We start from the raw sequence: 26,103 nt of genomic DNA, 5'->3' as shown, positions 1-26,103 counted from the left end.
AGAACTCAAGGGTAGGGGGCGGGGGGCTGGCTGCAGAGTGTGACAGACGGGAAACTCACAGTTCCCAGGCCCAGACCCCAGCCCGAGGCCCTGGCAGGGCAAGGTCTCTGCAGTGGCACTTGCTGCCTTTTCTCCTTCACTCCACCCACATCCAGCAGCACTGAAGGCTGGGTGAAGGCTGGGGCCTGTTCTGCTCCACGGCATTCTCTACCCAGTCACTTGGCTGTCTCCCTGCCCCCCCCCCCCCATAAGCTCCCCACTCCCCAGGGCAGGGGCTGAGCCCGCAGTGCTTCCTGCTGGTTTCGGCCCCTGCCCCCATCCCTCTCCCTCCGCAGCACTAGGCACGGGGCACTGTCAGCTGCCAAGGCTGACCTAGTAACCCACCCTGTTCCTGGTGGTCCCTGTCACACAGGCAAGGCAATTGTTGCAGTGACCTCAGGGTGCTCTGCAGATCCTGGGTCCCCACCATGCAGAGTTGTGGGGCCTCTCTCCAGGCTCATAGCTGGCTGGTGTCTGTGGCTGCCTCCCCCACCAGGTGGACAATCAGCAACTCCAGTCAGGGGTTGGTCACCCCTGGGTCCCCAGGGCTAGGCCTGGCCTCCCGCAGATCAAGAACTTGCTCCCCAGGAGTTGTTGAGAGGATGCTGCTCCTCACCCTCCCCTGGCACCAGGCTGCACGTGGGTACATCCAGGTCCCAAATCCTTGGACCCCTGTGCCTGTCTCCGAGGAATGTGTGTAGGGCCCTGGGGACCTGTGGGCTGGTACGGGAGACTGAGGTGTGGAACCGGGATGAGAGCCCTGGGACCTGGGATAGGGGAGAGGGAGGAGCAAGGTGCCTCTGGTGTTGGTGCAGGTGTGGGAGGCTCCAGGACAAAGGGCAAGCACCAGGGGTGCTCACATCAACTTCTCTGACAGCCAAGCCCCACTCTATGCATCCACTCCATGGACAGGGTCACTTCCTGGACGAGAGAGTACTGATGCTGCCCTGAACAATGAGGGCAAGCCTGGCCTCCAGATGGCTTGGGGCTGAGCTGCAGGAGACTTCAGGACCCTGGCCAGGGCAGGTGGGGCTGTGGAGACTCTTGGAGAAGCTTCTAGAAGCAGGCCCTCTTAAACTCCTGCTGATGAAGCAGTATCCAGGATGTGGGCTCTGGGGGCTCCATGCACAAGAGAATGCCAGCGTGTACAGGCAGTTTAGATCCAGGAGGGAGGGCAGGAGGCTAGAGGAAGTGAGTGGACTTGAATGAGATGCATTTATTATGCTCAAGTCCAAACCAGCACCACATCCGGCTGGGTCATTTACTAAGTGAAGGGACCTCAGCAGTCAGTGGGATGTGGGCGCATCTGAAGCAGCAGGGTCTTCTAGATCTTTCTCCCAGTGATGCAAAGATCAAATGGAGCTGGGCTTGGGCCCTCCTCCCCTTACCAGTCCCCAAGGAACAGGGGGTGGGGAAGGTTGGATCTGGGGGCTAAGCACCCTCCGCCTCCCCCTCCTCCTCCCCCTGCTGGGGCTGGAGGACCACACTGTGGTAGGCCCGGATGCAGGAGAAGGCAGTGGGGGGGATGCGGCGCCGGTCGATAAGGTTGTTCTCCAGGTGCGTGGAGATGAGGTTGGAGTCCTGGGCCACGCGTGTGTCACAGATGGAATTCAGGGGCACGTGTCTGTGGAGTGGGGGTGGCAGGGCGGAGCAAAGGAGCCAAGACTCCAGAAAGAGGAATCAAGCATCAGGTAAGAGGAGAGAAAGAGAGGGCCTGACAGTGAGTGGGTGGTGAGACCAAGGTGCAGAGACCAGACCCAGGGTGGAGGGTCTGGAGGGTTGCTGCCACCACCTGCCACCTCTGCACTCAGGGCTCAGCCCTTGTTGCTCTGGGCCAGAGCCCTCCCATCTCCCCCCTGCCCACCCCCTGCCCAGATTCTGCTGTCTGCAGCCCTCCACCTTGGCTGCCCAGGCCTGCCAGCCACTGGGCACAGCCTCCCAACATGGCCACCAGGATGGGTAGGTGCGGGCGGTGAAGGGGTACCCCCACAGCCCCGCCCTCAGCCTCTGAGGCCCTTGGGTGACGAGCCCACCGGCTAGCCCACCTGGCCCACCTACCAGGCCAGGCCTCTGGGCCTTGGCTGCGTTTCCTCCCCGGCCAGTGGTGGGGATGGGGCTGGGGTTGGGGGAGGCAGGTGGGTGACCCTACCTGATCTTGTTGTGACTCAGGCGCAACACCTGCAGCGCCCTGAGGCCCAGGAGGCCTCGAGGGATGGCCTGCAGCTGGTTATGGTCCAGCAGCAGCTCGGCCAGGGAGGCTCGCAGGCCCAGGAAGGACACGTCGTGGATGCCATCGGCGCGCAGGCTGTTGTGAGACAGGTGTAGGCGCTCCAGGCCCGGCTTCATGTGCGCAAACACATAGCCGGGGATGCGCTCGATGCGGTTGTGGTGCAGCGTCAGGTGGCGGAGGCCCCGGGGCAGGAAGGAGGGCACGTGCACCAGTTGGTTGTGGGACAGGTCGAGGGCCTCCAGCTTCCTATGGGCCGGGGCGCATGAGCACAGGGTGAGCTCATGGCGTCTGACAGGGACCACAGCCACAGCTGGAGCCCTAAATTGGAGTCCCTGGTCCACGTCGGAGAAGAGAGTGGCCACCAGGGCTCCCAAGAGCTGACAAGGGTCAGGCCCCGTCTGGCTTCTGTGTCCTCCTCTGTCTGCTGAGGCCGGGAAGAGGGGATCTGGGGGGGGCCTCTCTTTCTCACCGCAAGGCTAATGAGGCCGGCCCTCGGTGTGGATGTGGCAGACCCGCTCCCACTCCTTTCTCTCCCTCCTAAACTCACGGCTGACAAAAGAAGCACGAGGAAAGAAGCTGTGGTCCGGGGAGAGAGCTGTCCCTGGCTGCCCCACCCAGGCTTGCCTCCGCTCTGCCCTTCCTGGCCTGCCCCACAATCTTCTGCTCTTGCCCCTACTCCCTCGTCCTCTTCCTGCCTCGCCCAGGCCGAAGACAAGCAGAAACCAGATGAGGAGGGAGAAGAAAATGAAGCTCCCGGGGATCAGGGCCGGGGGACCCTGAGGGAGGCCGGCCGTGAACCCAGGTTGCTGCATGGTGGGCGTGGGCAGGGGCTGGGCAGAGGGAACTGGGAGCAGATGGTGGTGGTGCTTCCAGAACAAGTCAGAGCCGGGAAAGTGGCTTCTCTCATTAACATCCCTACCCCTGCGAGTGGGTCAGCCCGTTGGCCTTGGGGTTCACACCGTCCTTAGTCCACAGGAGTGGGGGCTCTGGTGCCTCCCAAGCCTGCCGAGTCAGCAGCCCCCTCCCCATCCACCAGCCAGAGAAAAGTGAGGCGCCGCCCGGCTAGGCCTTGACTGGCCGCCAGCCCCCTGCCCAGGCCCCGCGGCGGGAGTGGAACGGCGGCTGGGCGGGCCCCTCCCTAGGCTGCCGTCTGCTTTCCTTTGCCCCCTTGGCAAGAGGGGGAGAGGAAAAAAGAATAATTAAACCCAAACGTCCTGGTAACTTTTTCCTGGAACACTAGGATGCAGGGCGGGAGACTCTGGTCCCTGGAATGGCAGGTCAGACTGTCAACCCCTGACTCCCCCTGCAGCCCCACCCCTACCCTGCCTCAGTGATCTTGAGACCCCATGGATTGTACCTCCCCAGCCCTCCCGCTGCTCCCAGGATCACATCCTGACTCCTTAGGCAGTGCCTGCAAGGGCCCTGTTTCCTCCTGGACCCCATCTGTCAGTGCCCCGACTCAGCTGTCCAAACCAGATCATGGGGACTCATCCTGGACCCTTCCTGTAGTGGGCTGAATAGCGGCCCCCCAAGGATATGTCTACCCAGAACCTGTGAATGTGACCTCATTTGGCAAAAAGGTCTTTGTAGACGTAAGTAAGTGAAGGATCTTGAAATGATATCATCCTGGTTTGGGGTGGGCAGTAATGCAATGACAAGAGTCTTTATAAGAGACAGAAGAGGAGAGACACAGACACAGAGGGGCAGCCACATGAAGACAAGGGCAGAGACAGGAGGGATGCAGCCACAAGCCCGGGGACACTTGGAGCCACCAGAAGCTGGAAGAGGCAGGAAGGACTCTCCCCTAGAGCCTGCAGAGGGACCATGGCCCTGGGACACCTTGATTTTGGACCTCTGGCCACCAGAACTGAGAGAAAATAAATCTCTGTTGTTTTAAGCTGCCCTCTTCATGGTGCTTTGTTACCTCTGCCCCAGGAAACTCACATATGTCTTTCCCACGGCCGCCATCTCCCCCATGTCCATTCCTGCCCCTGTTGCTTCCTAGCTAAACCTAGCACGGGGCCAGTTCTCACCACTCAGGCTGCCCCTCCATCTAAGCAATCCAAGAGGAGCTTCCTGGCCGCCTGCAGGGCAAATCCAGGCATGGCAGGGGAGGGGGTTTCTGTGGCCTTGGAGATTCTGTCTGGCGGGAGGGACAGAGGGAAACCTTGAAGGAACAAGTGGTGTCTGAGGGCCCAGGCCACCAGAAGCCAGGCCTGGGCAGCAGAGCCCCCTCTCCCAGCCCTCTCTGCCCTTGCTCCTGACTCTCTAGCTTCCCTGAGGAGCATCCTCCCTTTCTGGACTCCAAGTGCCCGAGTGGGTGAAGCTCGGGCCAGGCCAGGGTGGATGGCGGCACTCACGGAAGATCGATCCAAGCGCGGGGTGCCAGCCGGTCCTCCTGGAGCCGGTTGTTACTGAGTACAAGCACGCTGAGGCTGTGGCTACGGTTCAGTGCGCCCTCTGTCACCTCCTCGATGATGTTGGTGCCCAAGTGCAGCTCCTAGGGCCAGGGCTTGGGGTGAGGGGCCCACCCTCTACTCACTGGTGGCCTGGCTGGGTTCCTGCTCTGCCTAGTCCCGCTCCCTGCCCCCTTCTACTAGGTCTCACCCGTGGGACTTCAGATGCCACCGTCTCTGCCCCTCTCAGGGCCCTGGCCGACTGTGCAAAGGATCCCAGTGGCACAAGACAGCCTCAGGGAGCACCGCCAAGCACAGGGAGATCATGCGGCCCAGAGAGGGCACGGGCCTAGCTCAGGGACATCCAGCGGGTCCAGGACAGTCCTTGAGGCTTAATTTTGGGCTTCCAGAAGGTTAGGTCAGGTAGAGGAAAGGCTCTTTGGCGTTAAGGCCTTGTGGGTTTATCATCAACCCCCACCCCCACCTCAACCGCATGGGTAGCTCTACCTGCCTGCTGGGCCGGTGGTGGCAGATTCTCAGGTCTTTCGGCCACAGCATTGCCTCTCGTGGCCTTGGGGTTCCCAGCTCACCTGCAGGGAGGCTGGCAGGCCAGGAGGGATGGTCCGCAGCTGGTTCCGTCCCAGCCTCAGGTAGAGCAGGCTGCGCAGGGGCTGGAAGGCCCGCGGGGAGATGTCCCCTTCATGCAGCTGGTTCCCTTCCACCTCCAGCGTCAGCAGCTGGCCGAGTCCTGCAGGGCCAGATGGCAGAGGGGCGCGTGAGCTGCCTGCTGAGCTCCAGAGACCCCCTGGCTCTAGAGGCCGGTGCCACTTCCCAGAGCAGATGCTCCTTCCTCTGCCCTCCAGCCTGGCAGCCCTGGGCAGACCTTCCCCTCGCCCGCACCTTTCCTTGGCTTCCCTGGCCAGCCCCTTCAGCCCCTGCCCCCCGGAGCCTGCCCGCACCCTGAAAACTGCTGCTCTGTAGGCCCTGCAGAAGGTTGTCATTGAGTTTGAGCTCCTGCAAGGAGGCGGGCAAGGCCGGCACCGTGGACAGCGAGTTCCCATCCAGGTTCAGCCGCTTCAGCCTGGTCAGAGTCTGGAGTGGGGGGTGGGGGTGGGGGGTGGAAAGGGGGCTGGGGGCTGGGGTTTTGCTGGCTGGGGCTAGGCTCATCCTGCCCAGGGTCACCCCCATTTAGTAGCATCGTGGTTTCCTAGTTCCCTCTTGGACCAGGCCTGTCTGGGGGTTTCTGGAACTCTGCTCGGTTTCTCCTAAGAGTGCTGATCCCTTGTGGGGCTCAAGGATCTGTGTTGTTCCTTGTGTTCCCAGCTGTAGACCATGTCACTCCAAACCGTTGAAGCCCCCAGCCCCCCGGCCCCGTGCTGGGTTTCTGCACAGCGCCCAGGCAGAGTGGGGAGAGGAGTAGTGGTTGCCCGGAGCCATGGGACCTGCTGGCCCCGCTCCTGGCCCAGCCCCCTGGGAGGGGGGGGGTGGAGGGCCTGGGGCGCACCTTGAAGGCATGAGGGTGCAGGCCGCGGGCATCCAGCTTGTTCTTGCTCAAGTCCAGCCACTCCAGGTTGGGCAGTCCCAGGAACGTGTGGGCCGGGATCTTGGCAATTTCATTCTCTGTGCACACATGGGGAAGCCATTTTCCGTGCCCCTCCATCCCCCTCCCCTCTGCCACTCTGTGCTTCCCCACATGGGCCAGGGGCAGCAGGTCAGGGCCTCTTCTTACTGCCAACCTGGACCCCATGGGAGGTGAGCCATCCCCAGGCACGGTGGGGTGGCCGAGGACCCACTCAAGGGGGGCCTTTTCACCTCTGCTGCAGGAATGGCTGCAGGGAAGAGGGGCCACCCACCTGCCAAGTAGAGCGTGGTCAGGCCGGGGTCGGACAGGGCAGGGACATGCTTCATCTTGACGTTGCCACAGGCAATGGCCGCCTGGGCCCGGAGGCAGGAGGCTGGCAGGGACGGCGTGGGCTGTTCCGCAGTGCCCAGGTCTGCAAAACCATGGCTGTGTCCTCGCTTGCTTCCAGGCCTTTTCCGCCCATGACCTGTAGTCTCTGAGGTGTGGCTGCCACCTTGGCCTTGGCTTTGAACCTTCTTTTGATGCCAGCTGCCCAGGCCAGGTTGGTGGGAGGCCCCTGGGGGACGAGAGCCGAGACCCCAGCCTGGTCACGTAGCAGCAGGAGCCCACCGAGGGGCAGGGGCTTGCCTGGTCTCCCTGGACCTGCTGGTGACCCGGCCAGCTGAGCTGGAACAACAGGCCACTGGGTTTGACCCCTTTCCTTTGGCACCAAGAGCAAAGGCTAGGTCCAAATTGGGACCCTAAGCAGGGGGAAGGGGATCTACCCTTGAAGATTCCCCTCGTGCCAGGCACATGGGGGTGTTCAGCCTGGGCACGTGGAGAGCAGGGTGGGGTCTCAGTGGCTGCTGACTGGTGGAGGTTGGCACACGCCTTGGCCCCTTCAGACTTGAGTATGGCCCCATTACCCATTGCAGGCCCTATCTGGGGGCCGCCTGCCCCAGCCAGTCCTCACCTTTGGGGGGCCTCCCAGGCTTTGGGCCCCTTTCCCTGGCTTCCCAGCCTCCTGCCTTCCTGTCATGGCCCTCCTCGGTGGCCACTGCCCCTTCCTGTGCTCGGGGAGCCCTGCTGGTCTGCAAGGGCCTGAGCTTGGCAGCTTTGGGCCTCGCTGCCCCAGCCCCAGTTGCTGCTGTGGCCTGGGGATCGACCTGCACGGTGCCTGCCCTGTTGTTGGGACCCCTCTCCTGCTCCCAGGCAGCTGATGGTGTCGCCTTCCTCTGGGCCAGCCTTGGCCTGGCAGGGGCCTTCCAGCTGGGGGCTGGGAACCAGGTGGGGGCTCTGTGGGCTCCCTCCTTGGAGGTGAGCTGCGACTGTGATCCGTCCAGCTGCCTGTCCTCAGGCTTGTCCAGGCCGTCGCTCTCGGGGATGGGCCGAACTTGACCTGCAGAAGGAGCCAATGTGGGCTGGGGTGACTGGGATCCCCGCACGGCTGAAAGACAGCACCTCCATCCTGAGTGGGGGGATCAGCCGTAGGCTGGCCCACCTCCCTCCTTGCCTCTTTGCCCAGACCTCACTTCTGCCTCTTTCTTCTCTGCTCAGGAGCCTTCTGTTACTGACCAAGTGTCAGAGAGTCCCTGGTCTCTGCCCTGCTTTTTCATGGCTCCAGAGTGGGAGACGCCGAGCACCAGAAAGGGAGAACAGGGGGCTGCTCAAAGCCAGAAGCACGTGGAGTCACCCTGCTTGCCTCTCAGAACTTCTGGGGACCTTCTAGGCTCATTGTGACAGGGCACAGGCAGGTTCCTGGCTCACAAGGGTGGGTCCAGGAGCGCTTCAGTGGCCCTAGATGGAGGGGGCTGGGCCTGCTCCTGTGCCTCCCAGTCCCCGGTGCATTCTTCCTGGGCAGGAAGGGGTTGGGGAAGCCTCTGGGGAGACGAAGGGGTCCCTGCCACCTGGCACAGTTTGCTTTTGGAGGTGGAAGCCCCAGTGCCTGCAGGGAGAGGAGGCTATTGGGGTCGAGTTGAGCCCAGGGGCCACCTTGAGGGGCTGTCAGCAACGGCCAAGGAGGGGTGATAGCTCCAGGGCCTGGCCTCCTCTGCATGGTACCCTTCCTCAATCAGCACTAACTGTGGGCCTTCCCTGCAGGTCCTGCTGTCTGCAGGGGTTGGGGGATCGGCTCACCCAGGCCCACCCACTGGCCCCTCCCACTCCAACCCTGGGCCTGGGGCAGGGCCACCACGCATGCTGTTAACCGAAGGCATCTGAGACCAGGGTGACCCTGTAGCCATTCACCTGGAGGCCCTTGTGCCACCTCACCCCACCGCAGCCCCAGGCCCCGACTTCCGCTCTCCCACGCATCTCTGGGTCCCCTCAGTAGGCCTTAGGGCAGCCAGCAAACCTGGATCCGTTCTTGCAGCCCCAGCTGAGGCAGCCCCTCCTAGGGGAGCTTCTCCCCTCCCCTGCTCCCACCCTAGGCAATGAGCACGAAGCCTCTGAGTCTGCAATACCCCCTCACCCTCTGGAAAGGGTTCCCTGAGGCCTGTGGATCCCTCCCAGCCCTGACCTGAGCAACCGACGTGGGTATCGGTGGGCAACCTCAGGATGACCAGCTTTCTCTCCCTCTGGCCCAGCCCCAGGCTGTTCCCCTCCCACTAGCCTCTTCCTGCTGGTGCCACCTACTCACCATCGGGGGGCCCCGGCGGGCTGGGCGGCAGCGGCTGCAGGGTGGGCAAACCCGAGGAGGATGGCCGGGCCCTGGGCTCTCTCAGGCTCAGCCCCTGCTTGGCCAGGGCCCCTCCAGGGCAGCACCCCACCCAGAGAGCCAGGATGGGGAGCAGCACACTCTTCATGGCTGCCGCGTGCAGACCGTGCAGCCCGAGCAGGCTGCCTGGGCTGGCGGAGGGGGTGAATAGCTGGGAGAGGTGGGAGCCACGGCGGCAGGATGGAACACCAGCGGGCTGAGGGAGCGACAGCCCTGCTCCCTGAGCTGCAGTGCTGGGAGCCTCCGCCACCCACCCAGCCCTCCCTCAGGAAGGCTCCCCTCCAACAAATACCTCCCCAGGCCTTGCCCCTGACTCCGCTCAAAGTCCCCTGCTCCCACCTGAGGAGAAAGAGAGATTGATTTTTTTCTTGGACCCAAGCGCTCTCGTTTTTTTCTGTGAGGCCTGCGTTTATTCTCCACTGGCCCTGGCCCAGTGGCCCCCATGAATGGGGCTTCTGTCTCCACATACAGTGGACCTGTGAGGCCCACCACAGAGCAGGCTGCCCACCGCAAGGCTGCCAGGTCCCACCTCCATGGCCGGGAGAGGAGAGGGGCCAGGCCTTGCCAGCAGCAGGCCCCAGAGCCTCCTGGGTCCTGGGGAGAAGGGACAGGTGACAGGGCCACCCGGACAATGGCGGCGCTGGCTCCTCTGGAACCTGCCAAGCCTGTGGGCTTCCTCTGTGGGCGCCAGTTCCGAGGCCTCCCTACTCCAGAAGAAACAGAACATGTGTCAAGCAGAGACCCTAGCCCTTGGGGCCCCAGTGCCACCTGGGTATGGACCTCCTGCCTCAGATGGGGCTGGAGTAGGCAGTTCAGCTCTGGATCCTTCTACTGGCTCCCTACCTTCCCTCTAGGCCTCCACTTTCCCCTCTAAAATGGTGAGCGGGTATACATCCTGCTGACTCCCACCCCTGCTATGTCCCCACCTCACACTGGAGTGTATGTGCACCGGGACTGCTGGGTTCTTCAGGGACCACTGGCCCGGCAGTAGTAGCCTGGCGGAGGCCATCTCACAGTTCCCTCCAGGCTTCTCGGCCGAGAGTTCCAGGTCTTGGACTGACCAGTGTCATCGCTTCCCTACACCTCACGCGCGCCCTCTCTGGCCGAGGGGCACCTGTGGGTCAGGAGAGGGCTCAAGAGCAGGGCCGTGGGGTGGAGCAAGAGGCAAAGAAGGGGTGTCTGACCACAGGCCCCTGGGCCCGCCCTCAGATGGCCCCAGCCCCAGACCCAGCTGTGGGAGCCGAGGGCAGGCGGGGACTGGCAAGGAGGCCGGGTCTCACCACATGGCTCTTTGGGGCCAGCCTTGAGGAAGCTTTTCCTACAGCTCTGTCCAGCATTGACTTATGTTTGGAAGCGATCTTAAAAAATGAGTTAATTGTGGGCAAGGCTTGGGTGGACGGGAAAGGGGGAGGGGGGGAGGCGCAGGGCCAGGAAGGACTGTGGAGGAGTTTCCCATAGCCACCTGGGGTTCAAGGTCTCTGTTCGGGGCCACAGAGGAGTGTGCAAGGGCGTGGGGGTAGGGCACAGAGTCCCCCTCAAGCAGGTCTTTGTTGGAGTCCTCAGCATTGACCCACTTGGGCCCGGGGAGCAGCCTTAGTCCCGAGTATCCCGTACTGCGCCCGGGGTACAGCAGGGACAAAGGAGTCACCACCTTCCCGGAGCCTCCGTGCCAGCTCACAGTCCCACGTGAGCCACACACAGACAGCGATGGTCTGCAAAGTGAGCGTGAGCAAGTACCCTGGGAGCCAAGGATGAATCCGCCACGTGCCCGTGTGCCCGTGGGTGACACAGGATGGCCTGGGCTAATGGTTTGCCAAGCTGGGCGCGGGGGAGCGCTTAGGCACGGGAGGCTGGGCTTTGCCCAGGGATTCTGGAAGACTGAGCACAAACCCCCGCCCCCAAGACAGGGAAGGAACTGAGAGGGGGTAGGGCTGGCCTGAGGCAGATGCCAGAGGCCAGGCCTCCTGTCTCCTGCCTCCTGGTCCAGGCATCCCTGGAGGAGGGGGTAGGACCCCGCCTGAAGTGGGTCCCTAGAGACAACTGTGGTGGGACCCCCAGCTCTAACCCTCCCCCTGCCTGGGGATGGCTTCTGGAATTCTGGCCCCCAACCCATTTCCCCTGTTCGCGCCGCTCCCCAGGCGCTGACTAAACATCCTGCCATCTGGTTCCCATTAGCTGAGCTGGGGGTGAGGGGAAGCCTGCTCCCAGGTTTCTTTGGCACAGTGGCCTGGAGGAGGGAGGGACCCTCGCTCCGACCCACCTAAGCAGGAAGGGGCGAGGCCTGGCGCACTCTCAGTTCCCCAGGTCCTGTGGAGTCCAGTCATCACTGCCCTTCCCCCACTGGGGGCCAGCGGCCACCTGGCCACCTACTGTGTCCAGTTTCAGAGTGCTCGGCCATCGTGGGGACCTTGAAAGAACCCCCACAGAGCAGAGCCAGCTTGTCGTGGGCTCAGCAGAACCAGAGGTGCCCTCCCACACCCGCCCCTCTTGCACACGGAGCTTACTCGTGGACTTGGGCTGAGACAGGCAGGGCCCCTGGCCAACACTAACCCTGAGCCTGGTGTCTGGAGCACAGGGTGGGAGGGGTGTCGGGATTTTCCAGGAACCAGAGATGTAGCCTGGGGGTTGCTGGAAGGCTTTTGGGCTCCCAGCTCTGCCCTGGACAGATGGACCATTTGATGTCAGTAGCAAGCCTCCCCGCTCAGGGCCTCGGTCTCCCCATCACAATGTGGTGGATAAGGGCTCCTTAGAAAGTTCTAGAACCTGAGAACTGGAAGGGGCCTAGATAAGCGCCATTAGACGATCATGGTTGCTTCCAGCTGCACAATCCCAGGATTCTGAGGGCAAGGAAGGGACTCCTGCCCCTTCTCCTTCTGTCCTCCCCTTCCACATGGGCCACTGTCCATGCATCTTGCCCCCAAGAACACACAGCCCCTCACGAGTCAGGACTCAAACTGGCAGCCTGGAGGATGCCAAAGCCATGCCCTTCATCCCTCAAAGCGCCTTAGAACTGCATAGCTGAGAGCCCTCCTCCCATCAAGGGAGGATTGGAGAATAGATTCTTCATTCACTGAACATCCCTGAGCGCTTGCTGTGGGCTAGGCACTGTGCCCGGTGCTGTGAGCAGTACAGCAGTGAGCCATGTGGCCAGCTGCCTTGTGCTCACAGACTGGGGGGCGTGAGGAAAGGGGCTGGCCATGGCGGCTGGAGAGAGAGACACTTTTGACAGGGGATGGGATGAGGACTGTGAGAAAGTGACATTTGGGTGGAGGCGTGAGTGAAAAGGAGATAGCTACACCAAAAGAGTTCTGGTAAAGAGCCCTCCCAAAAGGAGGGATGGCCAGTGCAAAGGCCCTGAGGCAGGAAGGGTTTGGCCCAATTTGAGAACCAGCAAGGAGACCAGTGCTGTGGAGCAGGCTGAATGAGGGGTGAGGCTGGGGAAGAGTGGAAGGCCCAGCTTGATAGGGCATTGAAGGGTGGCAGGTGGACTTTGACTTTGAACTTAAAAGAAGCTGGGGACCACTGTGGACTTCTGAGCAGAGGAGTCACACATGATCTGACTTATAAAAGGACCCTTCAGGCTGCGGGGTGGAGCACAGACGTGTTGGGGGCACAAGGGCAGAAGGAGAAAGCCAGTGCGGAGGCAGCTGCACTCTCCTGGGGAGAGGTTATCTGGCTGGCCCAGGGTGGAGGCCGCAGGTGGGGGAAGTGGGCGGAGTGAGCCTGGGACAGAAGCTGGGGACTCCAGCTCCTGACCTGTCAGGTGTGAGGTTGGTGATTAGACAGCCAAGCAGTAATGTCTATAAGGCAGTTCTCTGCATGAATCTGGAGCTCAGGGCCAAGGTCTGGGTTGCCAGTTCTACCCTCCCACTGTCTGTCATTTGACAAGTACCTTGAGCCCTTACTGTGTACCAGACTTTCCATCAGGGCCCAGGGCAGAATAGTGGCTCTACAGCCAAAGACATACCCTTGGGGTGACCCCTCAAGAGCAAGGGAACAGGCCTGTTCTTACGCCTTCCACATTGTATCCGAGTAACATCACAACCAGCGTGTGTGTGTGCACCCGGGCAACTTGTGCACACGTGTGCACACAGATGCCAGTCTACCTATGGGTGGGGGCATGTGGGAGGGTCTCTCTGGCACATGTTTGGGCATCTATTGTAAATAAATAAAGGTACAGTGGCCTTTTTCCTCTTCAAATTTTGAGAAGAAAAGAGCCATACTTTCCATGCCCTCTTCCCATTGCCAGCCGTCTCTTCCCTAGAGAAAACCTATCTTGTTTTAATGCCATTAAAGCCTCAGAGGATCTGGTCCCAATTAAACAGCTTTTCTTGCCGATGCTTTTGTGAGAACTAAATACATCAAGCGATCCAGACTCATGCGTAGTGCTTCCTTGCTTGAGACCTGGTGTTCCTGAGCAAGCAAGCCACAGAGGCAGACAGACGGACACAGGCAGAGATTGAGGCAGAGACAGAGAAAGAAGGACAGAAAGGGAACACAGAACAGAACCCCCAAATGGGACAATGACGGTTGGGGATGGGGTGGGTAGTAAGGAGCACTGAGGTCAGGGGAGCAGAGCCGAGGCCTTCGGCTGCTGGGCTGTGGGCGTCCCAGGGGAGGTTGCCAACAGAAGGTGGGTTGGAGTGGGTGGAAAGCAACAAGGGTGGTTTGGGGGCTAAAAGGTCCCAGGTGGCTGATGTGGCTGGGTTGAGGGAGCAGGGCCATGGTGGGCATAGGGGCACATGGAGGCCACTTTCCCATCCTCCTTCTCTGTCTGAAATCCCAGATGGTTCCTGCCAATAACGTGGGCCCCGCTGGACGCTCTGTGGAAGCTGCCCTTGCCCCTCCAGGTGGGCATCGAGGGGCCTCAGACAGGGGACAGGCTGGGCAGAAACGGGCTCCTGTTGGGCTGGGGGCGAGGGAGCGGAAAGGCGAGGTTGGGCGCCCCCTCCCCTGCCTGGCCCTCCCGAGTGGGCACGTTCATGTTCCAGTCCTGGCGCCCGCGTCTCCAGCTCCAGACGCATGTGACTCAGCCCCGTCAGCCTTGCCAAGCCGTCTAGACCGGAGTGTCTCCCGGTGGAGGGGGCCATCCCGCCCGCCATTTCCTCTCCTGCCGCCGGGGGTGCGGCTGAGCCCTCGCGCACATGAAGCTGCGAGCGTCCCCACCTCCCCCGAGCCGCGTGCACACGCCCCGCTCGCTCGTCTACCCTTGGGCGCGCGTGCCTGGACCGCTGCAAACCCCCAGCGCGGGGGCGCCAGCGGGGAGCCCCAAAGCCCCCACGGGTCCAGCCCACCCCCATCTGTGACCATCCCTCTCCCCCGTGTCTGTTCCCACCCCAGGCCCCATCGGGGCCAGGAGTGCACTTGTGGGTACAGCCCTGTCCACGCAGCCTGGCTCCGTCAACACCCCCCCCCACCCCCAAACGCCTGGGCTTCCAAGCGACATTCGCCCTGGGAGGAGGCGACCCGCAGACCCTCGCAGATCCTAGGAGTGGGTCTGGGGCGTGACATGTTTTGTAGGAGCTTGTGGCCTGGGGGTGGGTTGTGTCCCCTTGGCTCTGAGGGCCCCTCAGCGGCAGGAGGCCGTGGAACAATAAAGGTCCCGGGTTTGACAGGGTGTGAGGGTGCCATTGCCTAGGTGTCCCATGGGCAGGGAGCCACCTGTCCCTCTCAAGGGCTGGCTCTCCAGCTGCCCCTGCCTTGGGCTGCCACGGTCCCTGCCCCAGAATAGGGATCAGAAGGGATAGGAGGAGGAGGCCAAAGTCCCAGGGCAGCTTCTCCATCCTTACGTGCCAGTAGACTCCCAATGTGGACAGACATAGGCCTAGAATGAGAGCATTCCAGAACTGGCAGTCATCAGTCAGCTCCTAGGTTGACAGTCTCCTCCATCCAGTGCTAGGACCAGAGACCACTAGATTCCCCCCAGCCTACCTATGGGGCAGGCTCACATCTGTCAGACCCACTGTGGCAGCTCTGGGGTCCTTCAGACTTATGCCACCCCAGTAGCTTGTGCTTGGCCAGGCCAGTCCCCAGGGCCTCAGGGTGGGTGAATGACAGCTACCCGAGGGAAAGTCAGTGTCATTCTCATTTCCAGAACTCTTCTGGTCTCTCTGTTCAGGTCAAAGTTTGGAGTCCCTGCAGCCTTGAGGGTCTTTCCCATTTCATTTGCAAGGGCCTCCCACTTTCATGTTCCCCACCCCTCCTCTCATCTGCGTGAAGATGGTGTGCTTTTGAGTGGGCTTCTGGCTGGCACAGATGGCATGGGCTGGCTGTAAGCCCTGGGCACCTGGGTGGGCGGGTGATCAACAGCCCATCATGGCAGCTTAGTCTGGAGCAGATGAGAGAGGTCGGAGAAGGAGAGGGGAGGGAGAGGCAGAGAGAGGGAGGGAGGAGAGGAAGGAGACAGCCCTCTCACTTGGTCTCTCCTGGAGAGCCTTGAACTCAGATCATCCTCATCCTGACCTCATGACCTTGTCTCATTTCTCCCCCAAATCCAAGGCCAAGCACTGCCATTTACTTCTCCCATGGAGCGGATAAGCTTCTCATCCCATAACTGAATCCTTCCCCTGAGATGTCCACCCACGTCCCACACGTGCGCCTGTGTGCTTGCCCTCTTCACTTGCCTTTTCTTCAGGAGTCTGCATTTGGTGCTCACCAGAGGATGTGGTGAGGAGTCCTTTGATCTCCTTTTCTTACTGGGGAATCTCAGGGTGGGGAGAGTCGGGGCTGGAGGTATCCTCTATCCCTCAAAAGCTCCCCCTTTTTGGAAAAAGGCCTTCAACCCCTGTTGGATGCAGCAGAAGCCAATCTGCCTTTTCTTCTTTGCTGGAGAGGTAAACCCTTGAACTTCAGCTTCCTTTGATTGGCTGTTGGGGGGCCGTGGTTAAGATCCCCCCTGCATCCTGGGGTCTGCTGCTAAAGGCAGCTAGAACATGCTCTTGTGGCCCTTCCTCTGACCCGATGCCCCACACAGCTCCTGCCAACAGCCCTGCTGCCCCAGGGCAGGGAGGCCATTGGGTGAAGCCACCTGGTTGGCTATATATTTCCGTGCCTGGGGCACAAAGTGAGGTGCCTCACATGGCTGGCTGCCTCAGCCACCACTGCTGCCAGCCCATCCCTGCACAGTGGGGCCAATACCTGTCAACTGTTCTCATTTTCCAACCTATTTTCCAAGCACTGACACATGGCCAAGTTTCCCCCACGATCAGGAGGTTGGCTCTTGCTACGTGCCGCGCCTGGGGTCTGCCCAGGGCCCCCCAGTCTCCACTGACATCCACCCTGCCAGCCGCATCCCCTCCTAGGCGGACCTGTCCTTCAGCCCCATATTTGGCCCCTGATGGCGCAGGCCTCCCTTACAGAACCCAGGTGCTCTGGGCAGGAATGCCCTTTAGGGAACTGGCCACTCCTTCCTCACGGGTAGCAATCCAGTGCTCCACATGCCTACCTGCCTTCCTGAGCTTGCACACATCCCAGGACAGGGGGCCCCCTCCTTTTCCAGGCAGCTGGCTACTGTTTGGACAGTGCCCTCTGAGAGAGGTACTTCCTTGTATTGAGCCTGAGTCTGCTTTTCCAGAAGCTTCTACCACTCGGCAGCCCTTTCCTCCCTCTCCCTGAGAGGCCCAGGAGTCTCTGTTCCCATCCCAGACTCTGGTCTTTCCAGCAGAGGATGCCTGGGAGGCGCCATGATTCAGGGGTGGTGTGGGCAACCATTTCTACTAGCTGAGGGCTGGCCGGCAGGTTCTTCAGGAAGGGGGACCGATCCCAGGACCCCTTGAGATGGTCTTCCCCTCTCAAGGCCCTGGCAGTCCCTCCATGCCCCACCCCATTCCACAGACAGAGCTGCTGGGTTGGGGAAGGGCCGGTTAGAGCGCTGGCTCTGCCGAGCTGGGTGGAGAAGAGGGCTTTTCTTCCAGAATACACAGGGGCTGGTTTCTTCCCGATCCTCAGGAGCAGAGGATATGGGGAGGGTGGGGGAGGCCACCTCACCGCCATGGTTTCTCCCGCCAAATTCCCCAGTCCTAGGAAAGATCCACAGAAAAACCCACAAGAATTTGAATGTCTGAGCTGGGGCTGTGATGGAAATGAAATTTTTTAAAAAAGAAAGAAAAACAAAAACAGAAAAAGAAAAAAAGATGAAAAAAAAAAAAAAAAACAACCACCACCCAAAGCCCCCTAAGAGTCCTCAGCCACTGGAAGGGCCCAAAGCAGCAGCCTCCTTGGAGCGGGAGGGGGAAGGGACCTTAAGGTGCTCTGCGAGTCTCTAGATCCCCGGGCTCTGGGGCCCAGGCTGTCCCTTCAGCTCAAATTTCGAGGCTTTGTGTCCTCAGAATAGCTTGGAATTCCAAGCCATTCAGTAGGGAATCAGGCCCTGCCCCACAAGGCCAGGCTGGGGTCCATTCCTGTTAGCTCAGTCTCCTGCCCTTCCCCTCTTCCCAAAACTGAGCTGAGTCCTCTCCTGTCACTCAGATGACCGCAGTTGCCTCCTGTCAGCTCCCTAGGTCTGCCTGCCTCTCTCTAGACACGCCTGCCCCCTCCATCCCACCCTTCAGGAGATGGCAGGGTGGGGCACAGAGGAGGGATAGACTCAAGAGCATCAAGGAGGACTGGTAGAAACTGCCTGGCGCGGCTTTCCCACTCCCTGGGCCCCAGCCACCCTCCTTCCCTGGGACGTTGGTGGGGGGGGCGCAGGCGTTCACTGAGTTTGGGAGGTGTGGGGGAGGACAGGCTGACAAATTTCATTGCTGACTCATTGAATTTGAGGGCCCTGAGAGATGCAAAGACATTTGTAAGTGGACAGGGCAGGAAGGAGAACTTTCCAGAAGTTCAAAGACAGACTAGAGGAGGAAGTAGAAGGAGCAGGGTGCAGCATAATAATAGTGAACGTTTACGTAGTTCTATTTATATACCAGGTATTGTCCTAGGTATCTCATAGGAATTGGCACCTCATTTCATCCTCATAGCAACCCAGTGAGGTAAGTGCTTCATATTAGGTGAGGACAAGGAGGCATAGAGAGGTTAGGTCACCCGCCCAAAGTCACACAGCTGGGGCCGGGTTCAAACCCACGAAGCTCCACTGTAACTACAGCTGGGAGTGGGGGAAACCAAAGACGAAGCCCCGCGCTGGGAGACCGGACGCTCAAGTCCCAGTTTCGTCCTGTCCCCAAGGCTCCCCTTTATCGTCCCGCAGAGAAACCGACCAAGTCAGGAGCGCCCTCTTCTGGAGGACGCTCCTCTTGACGCGTCCTCCGCCCGGGTCAGCGGGGGAGACGTGAGCCCGCGAGGGACCCAGCAGCCAACCTCGGCTCCGCCCCCTTCCTTGAGCTCGGCCTCCCGGGCGGGGCCGAGGCGCGGGCGGAGTCGCGGCCCAATAGGAAGGCGCAGTGGGGGAGGGGGGTTGGTCGCAGCTGTGCGCGCGCTGGTTCTGGATCCCGCTCCCGCCCCGGCGCAGGTGGGAGGAGCGCGGGGCTTGCGCTTGATTGGCAGCCGGGCCGGCCAGTCAGCACGGGGCGTGGGCGGGGTGCGACTGTGAGCGCGAAACATGGCGGGGCTAGGTGCTGGCTGCGGCGGCGGAGGCAACGAGGGTCAGGACGACGACAGCGTGTTCAAGGCGGCCGTGGAGGTGTTCACGAAGCTGAAGGTGCCGAGGGGCCGAGGAGCCACCCTAGGGCGGCGGGGGCCGGGCGGCGGGGGCGGGCAGGGCCTGATGCGGAAGTCGGCGGCGCCAGGCGCGCGGCCTCTGTGGCGGCTGCAAGGGGGAGGCTGTGGGGCTTCCATCTCTGCTCCTTGGGCGGCCCCGGGCCTTCACTCTTGCTGTCTCCACGGCCCTGGACTGGTAGTTCGGGCCCGCACCTTAGCCTCTGTGGCACGGAACTCGGCTGGACCCGGCCGGGCGCGCAAAGCGGGTGTGGAGACAGGAGGGCACAGGCCCTCGCCTCGGCGAGCTCGCGGGGTTCCGGGGGAGAGACACGCGCGGGGTCCATGGCAGATGCCGGTGGGGGCCGGAGTGAGGAGACCCGCCCCTGCTCGTCGGGTATCTGTCCCAGGTCCCTGATCCCGCCCGCCCTGTCCCGCCCTTCCCCCTTGTCCCCCTCACCCGCGCCTCCTCCCTCCGCGATCGGCCCTCTCCCTCTCCTTTCCCCGAGCATGGATCGGAACGTCACTAAAGCCCCTAGTTGCTACGAGGTCAGACTGCTGTGTGAGCCCAGAGGGGGCGTACTTAGAGGAGGCGGAGCTGAGGGGAATGGAACTCTGGGTGGGATGGAGAGCGCCGCCCGGGTGCACACGCTGCGGGAGGGGAGCATGTGTCACAAGCTTGGCGGCGGCGTGGCAGCAGTAAACGCGTGAGAGGGGCACTAAGAGCATGATGGCAGAAGTGTGTTTTTACCTTTCTCTGATGTTGGCTTTCTAAAGCTCCCTGGCTTTCCCTTTCCTTGCTTAGGAGCTCAACTGCCCCTTCCTCGAGGGTCTGTATATCACAGAACCCAAGACCATTCAGGAACTGCTGTGCAGCCCCTCGAAGTACCGCTTGGAAATCCTGGAGTGGATATATATACGGTAACATCATTGTTTCTTCCTTCCCCGAGCCCGGATGCACATGGGCACCACTCAATCGGCCTGGGGATGAAGAGGTTTGTTATTTTGATGAGGGGCTGTCCTCTATCCCAGGTCACTGTGACAGCACCTGCTTGGCTGAGAAGTGCCAGCTGTGGAGCGATGCTCGAAGTGGGGGAGAAAGTGCTCCCAGACAGTGCTTCAGCTCGTCTACTTGTTGTCTTGCTGAAGTGGAGCTTGGCTCCTGAGCTTTTTTCTTGCTGTAACTATTAGTTTCAATGCTGGCAGCGACCTGGGAAATAATGTACTTCAGTCCTTTCATTTTCCGACTGGGCAGCTGAGGGTCAGGCTGGAGTCGTGAACTGTCTCAGGTCTTACCACTGAGGAGTGCCAAGCAGGGCTGAGACCCCCTTTCCCAGTCCTTCAGGCCAAGGTGCACCTTGGTGTGTGTGCCTGGCACTGTGCAAGGGAAGCAAAGCCTGTCCAGACGGCAAGGGGAAAGGTCTATAAAGTCCCTTCGAATATCTGCTCCTTGGAAGCAGCAGCCCCTGAGCTGAGCGGTTGTCTTAAGGTCATGACTCCCAGGCCGGTCTCTGGCATGACTGTGGTTGGTCGGTCCAGAGTCTTTCATGATGCCAAGCCTCTGCCCATTCTCAGCCTGGCCTGTCTGCCCTCGCAGCTGAGGAAGGGGCCTGGGCAGGAACCTGGCCGGGGCAGCGAGGATTCAACTTGCACCCAGCTGGAGTGCCTGCTGGGCCATGGGAAGTCGGTAGGCCTGGCCCTGGGCTGGGTGTCCTGGGGATGGCTGGGAGGAAGGAGGAGGTGTTTTCACATTTGAGCCTCTGCCTTTCAGCAGCCTCTCCTGCTGCCATGTGAAGGCCTTTGACCTTTATGCTCTGGGCAGGATGAGCCTGGGACCAGGGGCGTGGCATACCGAAATTGGCATTTTTGGCAGGGTGACATGGGAGTTCTGTGGTGGATGGATTTGGAGGGAAGAGGCTGGAGGCAGGGAGACCAATGCAGAGGCTATTGCAACAACCCCGGGAAAGGATGACAGGAGCCTGTCTTAGAATGGTGGGTGGCTCAAGTGATAGGCACTGTCGGCCCTGGAGGCACCAGCCACTGGTCCAGGAACCTGGGAAGAGAGACAGTAGTGGGGATGGCTGGGGCTAGTTCAGTGATCTTGAACAGGCTCCCAGGAGGAGAGAGGCCAAAGTCATGTCTTGGAGAGGCTCTCGTTGGGAGGGAACCCAGACTTGCCTGGCCCATGTGGAAACTGGGGACCGGGTCACTCTGCTGCCAGAAGGGAGGGGGTGAGAGTCCACGGCTGCAGTCCTCAGATACTTTTAGTGCTTTTTAAAATACAAGAAACAGAATCCTTTTAAGAAGCAGCCAGGGAACGTTCAATTGCTTTTCATGATCCCAAGCTGGCAAAAGTGCCATAGGCCTTTCAAGGACCTGAAGAGGATTGAATAGAGTTCAGTTTCTCCCAATTTCATGTTGGCTTCTTTGCTTGTGGTTATTTTGGCCCTTGTTTAGGGCCACCTGTTCACCCCTCTCTGGGCAGAACCTGGAAGCCATACCCAACATTGGCCAGGTGGCCTGGTGTGGCAGCTCTTGGTGGCCCATATACCCAGCTGGCCCTCAGCATGGGCAGGGCAGGGCCACTGGGCCCCTGCATTGCTGAGTTCAAGGCACGTGGGTTTCCTTGGCTCCTGAAGAGCTGTACTTTGCTTGCAAGGCCTTGAGCACCATTAGTTTCTGCCCTGCTCCCTGCTGCTTCAGGAAAATCAACTTTAATGAAAGCCCTTTCCGAGTGAGGTCACTTAGGCTTTTGGGGATTTGTCCTTTAGTGTGTTGAAGTGGTTTGCTGCGGTCTAGCCTGATGGATCGTGGAGTGCTCTCTGCTCCCTGGTGCTTTGTGAGTGGGAGCATTGCCCAGCAACCAGCCCAGGGCCAGCCTCCTACCCCCGCTCCTTGTGCCCCAGCACTCTTTGGCTGAATGGGTGGTTGCCTTAATGAATAATGCAGACAGGCAGTGCAGCTGAGGCTGCTGGATCCCACTTCCTCTCTGCTGTAGTCCTGCAGTGTGGGGCCTGGTACCTCAGGTCCCGGGTAGCCCCAGCTCCCAGGGGTCCAGCATGGTGCTGTAAGTGTGGCCTGGGATGCAGGCGTTTGATAGCATAACCCCAGGGAAGCAGTGAGCCCTCTCCACTGAACACCTTCCATGCCCTTTCCCACCATGATGAGTCAGTCAGCCGGTCCCTAGGCCTGAGGCCTGGGTCCCCACACCACTCTAGAAAGCAGTGGAAAGAGTCTCTTTATCTTTACGTAGGAAGGCCCTGCTGTGGCTCCCTGGCAAGCAGGTGCGGCCTCAGCAGCTGGGGTGCAGTTCCCATGGCTGCGGTGCTGTGCCAGCTGGGCTCCGGGCTGAGAGTGCGGGGCTCAGACCGTGCCTCCTGGGGAAGACCTATTGGGAGGCGTGTGCCTTGTGTCACTTGTGATGCCTGCTGGTGTGTGGCAGCCCTTACTGCCTTTGGGTGTGGTCTGTGTCTGCTCCTCAGCTCAGCATCTTAAGGCAAGCTGCTTACGAGCGGCCACCATCCCATTTACCTGTGTGGGTACCGTCAAGGCTGGGGCTCCACCAGACCCAAGGGGGCGGCTGGGACTGCTGTCTCCCCACCCAGGGGACTAGAGCTATGGCCCCAGAGCCCATCATCTAGGAACCCTCAAATGGCTCAAAGCTGTGACCTGGAGTAGCATCATCTCCTGTTGACTTCTGTTTGTTTAAAAACAGAAAATGTCTCTCTGTTGAAAGAGCTCAGCATGGGCACTTATTAATGGCATATTATTCTGTGGCAAGAGGCCACGGTCGTCCATTTGTTAAGGCACACTGGCCACCTTTTTGGTGCTGGCTGCCGTGTTAGACCCCAGAAATGCAGAACAGAAAGCTGGCTCCTGGCCTCTGTGAGCCCAAAGCCTGAAAGGTAAAGCCTGGTGGAAGGGCGGTACCCAGGCCCAGCAGTGATGGAGGGGTGCCAAGGTGGCTGCAGGCACGTCCAGCCCTTCCCTGCCTCCCTAGGGAGGCGATGTCAGCCATGGGCTTTGTGGGATGTGTTGGAGCTGACTTGGTGGGCTTGGGTTGTATGGGAAGAGAACACTCCAGGCCGAGAAGGGCAAACACACAGGTGCACACGGAGGTGCGAGAGAGCGCCCCAGGAGGGCCTGCAAGGACACCGGAGCAGGAAGGGCCTTTTGGGACATCCTCCCTGACTTAAAGAAAAGACAGCCCCTAGGTTCCTTCGGAGACAGAGCTTGGAGCTCTGAGTAATTCAGATTTTTCCTCTTGGGCAGTCCTTTCATCTTTTTATTGTGAGAATTGTAATTTCAGTATTTAAATTCACATTTCTGAGGTAAACTTTCCAAGATATTTTGTTTTTTCTGTTTCTCTGATAATGTATGGAGTTAATCCACATCACATAAAGTTACTCATTTTAAAGTGAACGTTTCAGTGGCATTTAGCACTTTGCACAAATGAGTAATTCACTTTTGAGAGCATGTGTAAGGAGAGGTGGTGAGGGGGCCTTTGCGGCCCACTCAGGCCTGACTAGCTTTGCTCTTTCCTTGCAGGGTCTGCCCCTCCTGGCAGGACAAGTTCAGCTCACTGAAGGGGGCTCCAGCCGAGGTGAAGGTCCAAGGTGGGTGTTCGTCCTCGGAGTTTGGTGTCAAGTGGTGGATTTTGGGCCGTTTTGACCTGGTGCACAGTCTCCTCGCAGGTTGTGAACATCCCATGAGACGGGTTTTTTTCTCCTGGAAGGTGCGCACTCTGTGGACGTTAGTAGAGACTTCGAGAATCGGCCCTGCCCCGCACCCCCCACTGGGCGTGGTGAGTGGGAGTGCTCCTCTGCTAGGGGCACATGAAGGCCAAGGCCGCGTCGCCCTGCCAGCCCATCCACTGAGGTGCTGGCGGCACAGACAGCAGTTCTCACTGATGCCACCAGTGGCTCTCTTCACATGTCGCTGGTGTGTGCACGTGCATGCTACGTGTGGCGCTCCTGTGAGCACGCTGAGCAGGTCTCCACGGCACTTGTCTTGGAACTGCTTCTTTTTGATCCTTTCTTGGCACAAACTGTGCTTTACCTGGTCATGAACATTCGGTAAAGGGGAGCCAATTGTTGTCCTCAAGGTGGTGGCTGACCCTTCACCTTGTGTGCACACGGAGTGTTTCCAAAGGTCAAATTTTCCATGGGTCTCATTTGGCCCCGCCACTTCAGGGTGGGTGAACTGGACCCTGGAATCCTGATCCATGCCCCTGCTGGCGCTGCCAAAGTAGTTATCTGGGGACAGTTGTCCCCGAGGCTGAAATGGGCCACAACAAGGCGTCGGGCCTTGGAGCCTGTGGGCCAGCCTGGGCTGTGCAGCAGCGCTGCCCGTCTCCCCAGCACTGGTCCCCCTCCTCCTGAGGGGACCACAGCAGTCAAGGCTGGGTGAGCCTGTTCACCAGGCCGTAGCTGAGTTCTCTGACACACATGCACACACAGGTGCTAGCCCTGGCCCTCAGCCCAACCACGGCCTTGGCCTTGCCATTCCCAGCCTCAGTTTCCTCTTCTGTAAAGTTTGGAGTATCACCTAGCCCTGACCGCTTTGTGGCAGTGTGCTTAGTGGCAGAGCAGGTGGTAGACGTGAGTGCTCGTCGAAGAGTATTACTGGGAGAGACCAGGATAAGTTGGGAGATTAGAATTCAGCACTTTGCTTGACGGGTATTTCTGGAGCACCAGTACGCGCCCACTGCTGTTTCAGATGCTGGCGGTGATTGTGCTGTGCTCACGGAGCTTCCTCTGTAGCTGGGAGAGGCAGGTGCTAAACCAAGAAGGCAGCAAAATTTGTAGTGTAGCAGACAGTGAGAAGCACCATAAACAAAGCTAGGTGAAGGCAAAATTGTGCTTGGATGGCTGGGGAGAAGGGTGGTTCTGTTGACAGAAGATGGCTGGGGAGGGCCTCTCTTTAAAACAGAGACTTGCAGGAAGGGAGGAAGTGAGCCAAGCAGATATCAGAAAGAAAGAACAGTGTTCAGGGCCAGAAAACAGCAAGTGTGGGGGCCCTGAGGTAGTCTTGTGTGTGCCTAGCAGTTTTGAGGAGCAGCCAGGTGGCCAGGGTACCTGGCATGGAGTGTGGAGCAACAGGAGGAGGGGGGTGAGGTCAGAGGGGCAATGGGGCCAGACTGGCCCAGTCCTTGTGGGCCACGGAAGGACGTTGGCTTTTATTCCGAGGAGGGCTGCGGCCTGACTTAGGGTTTAACAGGGTACCTGGGGCTGCTGGGCTGAGAGCAGGAGGCTGGGCAGAGGGAGGGACACCACTGACAGGCTCCTGCAGCGATCCAGGCTTGAGATGTGGGGGCAGTGGGAGAGGGGAGCACTGACTGGATCCTGGATTTACAGCAAAGGCAGAGTTGGCGGGGCCAGCACGTACACAAGGATTTGGGGTTAAGGGATGCGGGCCGGGCAGGTGTGCCTGGGGGGTAACTGGCACTTGTGAGCCATCTCCAGGATTATTCATACTTTCACATAGACGCTCTGCTTGCTTCTAACACCAAACCTTCCAAAGCAGATGCCAGAGTTATGCCCGTTCTGCCTTTGAGGAATGTGAGGGTGGGAGATGGACCTGTGAGGGGGTAAGGACATTGCCACGGGGCTAGGTGGGGGGCATGGAGCTGGCATTGGCCCCAGGCTTTCTGGCTCCAAGGACTGGCCTTTCTCTGTGTGCCACATGGTTACTCAGAATGCTCAGGGCACCCTGGAAAACATGGCCAAGCAGACCCTATACCACAGAGGGACTCAGTTTCCTAATCTGTGAATGGAGCTAAGGCCCACCTCCTAGGCTTGTCAGCAAGATGAAAGGAGATGATGATGTGAAAGGCCTGTAGGAAACTGACGAACATGAGAGACGGTTCCTTTTGCTTTGGCCTGGCGAGGTCTCTGAAAGGGCAGCACACAGCATGTTTGGAAGATTCCCTGGGCTCTCTTGACTCCTCAGGCAGCTGACTGGCTTTTGCTAGAAGCCAGAGTTCTCTGTAAGGAAGAGCGTTGAATGCAGCGTCTTATTTCAGGTGAGGAAACTGGTGCCCAGAGAAGGGCAGTGACTAGATACAGGTCACAGAGCAAGAGGCAGTCCTGGCACCTGGGGGTGTCCTCCACCTGCTTACTTGTTTACCTGGGTCTTCCTGGCCCAGCCAGGAGCGGGAGCATCTTCACCATGGGAGCACTGGGCCCCTGCATGGGTGTGTGGTGTCCTCGCCTGTTTGGGTGGGTGTCTGCGGTAACTGGATCCTTGTGTTCTAACAGAGATGGTGAAACTAGGCCATGAGTTGATGCTGTGTGGGCCAGATGACCAGGAGCTCCTGAAGGTAAGAGAGGGCCCTCTCTGTCCCCATGGGGGTCTCAGTAAGGCTGCAGTGGGCACGCAGGGGCTTTCTTTCCCCAGGCCTTTGCTCCTCAGGTCCAGGAGGTAGCATCCCCAGTCTCTGCTTCTTAGCTCCCTGGGGCAGGAACCCATAGAATTCCCTTGGGTAGATCCCAGCCATCCCTAGGGACAAGAGGGGAGGGTGGCTGAG

At 60.0% G+C, this 26,103-nt stretch overlaps 2 protein-coding genes across 6 annotated transcripts in view; one reads left to right on the top strand and one right to left on the bottom strand.

Moving 5' to 3' along the window:
• Positions 1–1,231: 1,231 nt before the first annotated feature.
• On the bottom strand, positions 1,232–18,482 carry LOC141576263 (uncharacterized). The gene is made up of 11 exons (XM_074359017.1): positions 18,240–18,482; positions 10,517–10,654; positions 8,865–9,093; positions 7,200–7,673; positions 6,519–6,803; positions 6,170–6,285; positions 5,625–5,757; positions 5,256–5,413; positions 4,630–4,769; positions 2,189–2,515; positions 1,232–1,663 (listed from the first exon to the last, which is right to left on the bottom strand). The coding sequence occupies exons 1-11, from the start codon at positions 18,480–18,482 to the stop codon at positions 1,471–1,473; spliced, it is 2,436 nt and encodes an 811-aa protein (XP_074215118.1). The 3' UTR covers positions 1,232–1,470.
• The window catches only part of HAUS7 (HAUS augmin like complex subunit 7), a 22,384-nt gene continuing 14,705 nt past the window's right edge, over positions 18,425–26,103 (top strand). For 4 of the 5 annotated variants that reach the window (XR_012504865.1, XM_074359919.1, XM_074359921.1 and 1 more), the window contains exons 1-5: positions 18,425–18,579; positions 19,381–19,496; positions 23,124–23,191; positions 23,311–23,379; positions 25,835–25,896. Coding sequence is in view for 4 of the 5 variants with exons in the window: in XM_074359919.1 (XP_074216020.1) it covers positions 18,481–18,579; positions 19,381–19,496; positions 23,124–23,191; positions 23,311–23,379; positions 25,835–25,896 (414 nt within the window). In the remaining variant the exon portion in view is untranslated. The remainder of the gene's footprint in view (positions 18,580–19,380; positions 19,497–23,123; positions 23,192–23,310; positions 23,380–25,834; positions 25,897–26,103) is intronic. The other variant, XM_074359920.1, reaches the window with a different exon arrangement.

Source organism: Camelus bactrianus, chromosome X, assembly GCF_048773025.1.
Source record: "Camelus bactrianus isolate YW-2024 breed Bactrian camel chromosome X, ASM4877302v1, whole genome shotgun sequence".
Classification (NCBI taxonomy): Eukaryota; Metazoa; Chordata; class Mammalia; order Artiodactyla; family Camelidae; genus Camelus; species Camelus bactrianus.
This window is presented reverse-complemented; position numbering and strand designations above follow the sequence as displayed.